We start from the raw sequence: 8,368 nt of genomic DNA on the forward strand, positions 1-8,368 counted from the left end.
CTGTCACTGCCCTTGAGCCAGGTCACCTTGGCTTTGCCCACAGCCTCCACCAGAGCTATGCCATGGAACTTCTTGCTTATCTTCAAGGTCCTACGATAACAGGAGGCTGGAAAACCAACTTGGCTTGGCTTTCGCCTGTGCCAGCTACCTCACAACATATATAAGGATTTGCAGCCCTTGCTTTGTTCCCCACTCTTACAAGAAGCAAGATGGCTTCCGTCTGGTTCCTGTTCTGCCTGGCCTTCCTTGGTGCTGCCCATGGTGAGTGCCTTGTAAGAGGCCAAGCAGGAGGAGGAGGCAACTCCAACCCCCCTCCTTTGACATGCTGAGAGATCTGCTCCACAGCCCCCCTTTCCATATCTCTACAGGAAGTGCTGTCTGTGTGGCTCACTGCTTTGGGTCAGGAGGTGGCATCTGTGGGAGGGTCAAGGGATGCAGTTCATTGTCCACAGGTCAACTTCACTGCTTCCCCAGCACCCATGGGAATGGATGCTGCACCTCCATCTCCAACCACAGAACCATGACTGAAGTTTCTAAAATGCTCAAGTCCTACCTGCCCATCACACACTCTAACTTGGCTGAAGTCCCCTACCATTATTCTGTGGCAATCAAGGACCACTCTCCCCTTGTCTTTTGTTACTTCACATGTTGCAGGACTGAGCTGTGGTATTGAAAACACAGTGCAGGGGGCCAATCCCTGGTGAAACCTGAACTCAGATGAAGCTGTGCACAGTTTACACCCAGGGATAGGGAGTCTCTCCTGGGTTAAAAACAAACAAACAAACAAACAAACAAACAAACCTGATTTCTTGCCAGGTTGTGGCACTCCGGCCATCCATCCGGTCTTGAGCGGCTATTCCCGAATTGTCAATGGAGAGGAGGCAGTGCCTGGATCGTGGCCCTGGCAGGTATCCTTGCAGGTAAGAAGAGCCCAGCACACTTTGTTCTGGCTGGAGACCTGGAATAGTAATAATAATAATAATAATAATAATAATAATAATAATAATAATACCCTGCCCATCTGTCTGGGTTTCTCCAGCCACTCTGGGTGAACTGAATGAGAAAGGTGGGGGCAGCATAAAGTGCTTCTTCATGCAATGCACAATTAATTTGTGGAACTTTCTGCCACAATATGTGGTGATGGCCACTGGCTTAGTGTATGGGTGGGCTCCTCCAGATACAAGTCCAGCAGCTGCTCTCTCCTTATGGTACACCGGGGTGGCCAACAACCTTTTTGGGGCTGAGGGCCGTCTTGACCTATGGTCAGCCCTCCAGGGGCTACAAGTCAAAGTGGACATGACAAGCACTCTGGTCCTCAGGGTTACTTTTGAAAAAGCTTCCCCATCAGCTGTTCTGCACAATTTAAAATCAATGTTGAGGCACTCTTGGGAAAACCACAAAATATATCTGATCATTACAGTAGGGAATACCTATAAGGTAAAGGTAAAGGTACCCCTGCCCGTACGGGCCAGTCTTGATAGACTCTGGGGTTGTGCGCCCATCTCACTTAAGAGGCCAGGGGCCAGCGCTGTCCGGAGACACTTCCGGGTCACGTGGCCAGCGTGACATCGCTGCTCTGGCGAGCCAGAGCCGCACACGGAAACGCCGTTTACCTTCCCGCTGGTAAGCGGTCCCTATTTATCTACTTGCACCCAGAGGTGCTTTCGAATTGCTAGGTTGGCAGGCGCTGGGACCGAGCAGCGGGAGCGCACCCCGCCGCAGGGATTCGAACCGCCGACCTTTCGATCGGCAAGTCCTAGGCGCTGAGGCTTTAACCCACAGCGCCACCTGCGTCCCTACTAGGGAATACCTATAGGAGTAGTCAATATGCTTAATTTTTGTAGAAAATAATAATTATTTTTTTATGGACAGTTTGGGGGAGGGAGTGGGGAGCCACCAAAAGCTTTTTGGCATTACAGCAATGAGCAGTTGGTAAAATAATTGAGACAACCCTGGTTAGTGGAACAAGGACAGAGAGTGTGTGTGTTCACATCAAGGGAAGTAATAGTACTGCTCTATTCTGCCTTGGTGAGCCCCCTCACCTGTGGATCTGTGTCCAGTTCTGGGCAGCAATTTAAGAAGGATATTGACAAGCTGGAATGCGTATAGAGGAGGGCGACCAGGATTATCAAGGGCCTGGAAACCAAGCCTTTGAGGGGCCAGAGTATGTTTAGTTTGGAGAAGAAAAGACTGAGAGGTCATATTGTAGTCACCTTCAAATATCTGTCACATGGAAAATGCAGCAATATTGCTTCCTGTTGCTCTGGAGCAGGCTTCCTCAAACTCGGCCCTCCAGATGTTTTGAGACTACAATTCCCATCATCCCTGACCACTGGCCCTGCTAGCTAGGGATCATGGGAGTTGTAGGCCAAAAACATCTGAAGGGCTGAGGTTGAGGAAGCCTGCTCTGGAGGGTAGGACCAATGGCTTCAAGTTACAAAAAAGGAGATTCCAACTAAACATTAGGAAGAACTTTCTGACACTAAGAGCCGTTTGACAGTGAAACTACCTTGGAAGATAGGAGACTCCTTACTTGGAGGATTTTAAGCAGAGGTTGGGTTGCCATCTGTCAGGGATTACTGAGCTGTGATTCCTGCATTGCATGTCCAAGCACTCACTGGGTCCTTTCTATCTGCTCATATGTTCCCCTCAATCCCTCAGGACAACACTGGCTTCCATTTCTGCGGAGGTTCTCTGATCAGCGAGAACTGGGTGGTCACCGCAGCCCACTGCAACGTCAGGTAAGGGAGACTCTGTGTACAACCCACTTCTAAGAAGAGATGCTCTGGGGCTCAGGATAAAACCAGGAAGCCAGACTTGCTGATGCCCTAGCCCTGTAATCCTAGAGGGATGTGTGCATGCCGGTGGTGAGTGAAGTGTACTCTGCACACACTCAGAGGCACACTTTACTTTTCATAGTGTTTCTCAGAGATTCCGAAGTCAAAATCTAATTCTAAATGCATTCCACCACAATTTTGTTCTGGTGCTCAAAGTGGGAGAAATAAAGAAAGCGGGATTGTCACATTTCCCAGGCAGGATTGCCAACTGACCGGCAGAGGTGGGCACAGACACCAACCCAGAAGGCTGCTGTGTCTACAACAGCAGATTGATGTCCAGGAATCAGAAAAGGAAGCTTTTCAAAGGAAGCCCATGATAGCAGCTGCTGTCCCTTGACACTGTGTGGCTCAGGTGTATTGCGGGATGTTTAAGTGGCAGCTAGACCCAGCCAGTTATGAAAAAACATATGTGAAAGGAGGGTCCAGGGAAGGCATCAGCAAGGGCCCTGGGCCCTGGTAGCTGTCCAAGGATGCCAAGTTCTGAAACCGATTCCTAGCCTCAGCTGAGAACTGAAGGTGCTGGTACAAATCTTACCTTTCCCAAAGGTAAGGGTGGCCTTAGGCAAGCAGTTCTCTCCCTGCTGCAGCTCACCCCCCTCCACACACCAGCAACTTGGGGATAACAGTATCTGCCTACCCCACAGGGCTGTTGTAGTGGTTGCTGAGATCGTGTATATGAAGCGCTTTGGCTATATTTCTCAGCACGGTTGACTAATGAATACTATCAACTGCTCCCCCTGCTGCAGGACAAGCCACCTGGTGGTCTTGGGTGAATTTGACCAACGCAGTCCTGCTGAAGACGTTCAGGTCATAAAGATTGCCCAGGTAGGAAACACAAGATTGACCTTCCCAGACCTCAGGTGCTCCTTGCTCTGTGTGTGTGTATCAAAATACCAGGCCACCACTGCTAAAATGTGAGTGGATAGCAGTGGAGGTGTACACACGACGACCAGTCTTTAAAGTGGGCATCATTGGCTCAATTAAACTAAATAGTTTTAATTGAATTTTGAATAAAAGTGCCATTAACCATTGCTGTTTTCGATTTTAATGTATTATCTTCCTTAAGATCTGCCTCTGCAAACCACTATTCTGAATAATGCTTGGTGTGGGGGACACTGGATATGAGTCTATGAAACCAAGGGAGCAGTGGCCCCCCTAAAATTTGGGAACCACTGGCTTAAACTAAACTGCCTCCTTCTTTGACAGGTTTTCAAGAACCCCAAGTTCAACCTTTTCACAGTGAAGAACGACATCACCTTGTTGAAGCTGGCTAGCCCAGCCCAGCTGACGGCTCGCGTGTCTCCTGTGTGTCTGCCCCAGGCCACAGATGACTTCCCTGGGGGCATGACCTGCGTCACCACTGGATGGGGCCTTACCAAACACACGAGTAATTTTTATTTTTATTTATTGATTGTGGCATTTATATTCCACCTTTCCTCCAAGGATCTCAAGGTGGCATACGTACTTCTCCCTCTCTCCATTTTATCCTCACAACAACCCTGTGAGGTAGGTTAGGCTGAGAGAGTCAGCGACTGGTCCAAAGTCACCCAGTGGGCTAAATAGCTGAGAGGAGATTTGGTCTCCCAGGTCCTTGTCCACTACTCCACACTGGTAATATCTGGGCACGGCCTTTACAGTGGTACCTTGGTTCTCATACTTAATCCGTTCCAAAAGTCCGTTCCAAAACCAAAGCATTCCAAAACCAAGGTGTGCTTTCCTATAGAAAGTAATGCAAAATGGATTAATCTGTTCCTGGCTTTAAAAAAACAACCCCTAAAACAGCAATTTAACATGAATTTTACGATCTAACGAGATCATTGATCCATAAAATGAACGCAGTAAACCATGTACTGCAGTCACACAATCAATCAATCAATCAATCAGTAGCTGAACTGGGTTCCACACAGTCACAATAACAAAAAAAAAAGAGCTGCAAAAAGGCAAAATAAATAGCAAAAACAGACAGACTTCAGCGTAACACTCAAAGCAGAAGTGTGGCACTCAAATCGGAAGCGTAACATTGAAATCAGAAGGGTAACACTCAAAACGGAGCAAGTTCAGCTTCCGAAAAAAGTTCACAAACTGGAACAATTGCTTCCAGGTTTGCAATGTTTGGGTTCCAAGTTGTTTGAGTACCAAGGCATGCATATATATATATATATATATATATATATATATATAATAATAATAAAATTGTCCAGTAGCACTTTAGAGACCAACTAAGTTTGTTCTTGGTATGAGCTTTTGTTTGCATGCACACAAAAGCTCATACCAAGAACAAACTTAGTTGGTCTCTTAAGGTGCTACTGGACAATTTATTTATTTTTAATATATATTTCTACTGTGTCAGAACAACACGGCTACCTACCTGAATTGAGTACCAAGGCTTTTGAGAACCAAGTTACCACTGTACTTGAAAATAAGCCATGATGGTCTTGAACCCAGGTTTTTATCAGCCTGCCACACATCCCTTTTGTGGGAACTGGGTGATACAGAGCAGAGGGTGGCTAATTTGTGGTCCTTCAGGTGCAGCTGGACTACTTCCATCATTCCCGGCCACTGGCCATGCCAGACAGACATACCCTCCAATAAAAATAGGGACGTCCAGTGTGCTATGTTTCTAGAAAAAGAGGTTCCGGAACTCACCATAAACACCTCCCTCATTCTCTTAGAATGGCAATGGTGCCCACCTGAGAGGTGCCGGAACTAATTTCCAGTGAGTTCTGCCTGAAAAATAGTCCTGGAGATGCCTATTCCATACTCTCCAACATTTCTCTGATAAAAATAGGGATGTCCTAAGGAAAAGTGAGACATTGCAGGATCAAATCAGAAACTGGGATGGCTTCTGTAAATCTGGGACTGTCCCTGAAAAATAGGGACACTTGGAGAGTCTGGGCGGGGCTGAACATATTTTATTTACTTACTTCCTTACAGTATTTATAGCCTGCAATTCATTGAATATTTTCAATCTTGGAGTGAAAACAAACAGAAAGAAACAACAATATGCCAAAACTACAAAACTATTTTTATAATAGGTCCAATAACAACCAATTAAGCATTCTATCATAAGGCAAATAAGCAGAACAGCAATGAAGACAAAAAACCTGACATTTCCAATTTAACCAAATTCTGAAGTAAAAGGAAACACAGAACGGTCAAATACATTATTATTATTTTGTTATTTATTTACCGTAATTTCTATACCACCCTATACCTGAATGTCTCAGGGCGGTTCACATAAAATATAAAATACAGTACATAAAATCAAAACAAAATCAACAACCCAATAAAAAAGACCCCCAAAGGAATTAGCTCATTAACCAGCCAGGGGCCTTAGCAACAGTTCCCACCCTATTTTTCACTTGCTTACTCACCCCATCCCGTTTCACATACAAAAAGGGCTCCCCTCTGTGCCAACAGACTCTAGCTTTTGAGCAACCTAGCACCTCCCCCCCCCCAAGCCATTTCATGTGCCCTGTTCTGTGGAATACTCTGTTGACAAGAGATTCGGCAGGCGCCTTCTGTGCCAACTTTTAAACGCCTACTGAAAACTGTTCTATTCCGCACAGCCTCCACAGACAGTTAAGAGTAACATCCTTGCACTGTGGTTAACCAGTGTCTGCTTTTTAACCTTTTTAATGTTTCTTATTGTACGGTTTTATTTATAATTGTTTTAAACCACTCTTGGTATTTTTAAAATGAATATCAGTATATAGATATTTGTATAAACAAACATGTAGGTATGTATATGAAAACTAGGGTTGCCATATTTCAAAAAGTAAAAACAAGGACACCCTGAAAGTTGTTGAACTTTTTTTTTTTTTTTTTTACAAAAACACCCCCCAAACCGCGACTTTTCGATTGACATGCCTAAGATCCAGGATAAAGTGCCGCCTTTGGGAAATTCCCCCGGATGTCAATTCCATCTTTCAAATCCCGGCAATGTCCAGGAAAATCCAGACATATGGCAGCCCTAATGAAAACTCCTCCTCTCATTTGTTCTTTCCTAGACAAGGACACTCCAGATAAACTGCAGCAGGTGGCCCTCCCTCTGCTGACCAATGAGCAGTGCAAGAAATATTGGGGGGCTCGCATCGCTGATGTCATGATCTGTGCTGGTGCCGCAGGGGCTTCCTCTTGTATGGTACGTCCTCCCCTACTACCTGAGCTGCCCTCCCACCACAAGGTACCCCCTCCCCAAAGCCCACCCCCCTTCTCTCAGCCACCACAGCAGTTCCTGTCTGAAATGAGGCACCTGCTATCTCCCCCTTGCATCTTGCTGGCCTCCTTTTTCTGTTGTTCCCTGGCCATGGAATACTGCTTCCTCTTGCCCTGCCTGTCCGCCACTTGATTTCTGAGAGGCAAGAATGACCGGAGGTCATTGCCATCTGCCCTGGAAATCCTGAATCCTAGGGCCCAGGTGGTGGCAGTTTCAGTGGCGAGGGGAAGGTGAGCGTTAAACTGGTATTCCCATTAAAAGGCAAACCCACCCACCGGTAATTTCAGAAGCAATTTGTGTACCAAAAACACAGCCATCCCCCACAGCCATTTGTGAACCAAAACACACTCATCCAAATTTTGCTGCGCCAAGTCAGGTGTACAAAAAACGCATGTACTAGAAAGTAAAGTGTGCCTCAGAATGCACATATTAGTGAAAACAGCATACACACCGAAAAATTAGATCTGGGAAAATATAAACAGTAGGGGGCACAGGCTTTGCACACACAAAAAAAGGAAGTGTGTATGAGGAGAAATCCCAACAAAAATGCTGGTGGGGAATGTTCATGAGGACTTTAAAATAATTGCAAACGGATGTCGAAATGTGGAGAACTGAACTTAAGATAGGAAAATGTGAGAAACCAAAATGGACACATCTGCCCATCATACCTCACGTGTCGCAGGAATGAGGCCTTTCCCCATCACTCATCTCCTGACATGGAAGTTGGCAGCTCCCGCCTTCCTTTCCTACAGAACCTCCTTTGACACCCTGCTTTGGTTGTTCCCCTACAGGGTGACTCTGGTGGCCCCTTGGTGTGCCAGAAGGATGGCGCCTGGACCCTCGTTGGGATTGTCTCCTGGGGCAGCGGCACTTGCTCCCCATCCAGCCCAGGGGTCTATGCCCGAGTGACTGAGCTCCTTCCCTTTATTGAGGAAACGCTAGCTAAGAACTAACTTAATTCTCTTTGACTTCAGAACAATAAAACCAATATTTGCCATCATTGTTTGTGTTTCTTCTATGCTGTTGTGTTCAGGCCCTGATTGCAGGCTTCGCATAGACACCTGGTTGGCCACTGTGAGAACGGGATGCTGGACTAGATGGGCCTGACCCAGCAGGAAGGCTCTTACATGCTTGAGCTTCAATGCCGTACATAGCATGAGGTGGCAGAATTCTGGCCTGTTCCACATTAGTTGCAGGTGTGGCGTGACTCATACACTGAATGCAAACCCATGCCAACAAGCAAACCTCTTTGCATGTTATCAGTTCTAGGCAGGGGCGGACTTTAGTAATATGACACCCTGAGCAAAGGACA

At 46.4% G+C, this 8,368-nt stretch overlaps 1 protein-coding gene across 1 annotated transcript; it reads left to right on the forward strand.

Moving 5' to 3' along the window:
• Positions 1 to 209: 209 nt before the first annotated feature.
• On the forward strand, positions 210 to 8,053 carry LOC307221889 (chymotrypsinogen 2-like; the record flags this gene model as incomplete). The annotated part of the gene is made up of 7 exons (XM_079986610.1): positions 210 to 261; positions 817 to 920; positions 2,662 to 2,741; positions 3,584 to 3,662; positions 4,044 to 4,224; positions 6,848 to 6,981; positions 7,848 to 8,053. 7 exons carry the CDS (start codon positions 210 to 212, stop codon positions 8,007 to 8,009), a joined length of 792 nt encoding a protein of 263 aa, XP_079842736.1. The 3' UTR covers positions 8,010 to 8,053.
• Between the last annotated feature and the right edge of the window lie 315 nt (positions 8,054 to 8,368).

This window comes from Podarcis cretensis, assembly GCF_951804945.1.
Source record: "Podarcis cretensis genome assembly, chromosome: 8".
NCBI lineage: Eukaryota > Metazoa > Chordata > Lepidosauria > Squamata > Lacertidae > Podarcis > Podarcis cretensis.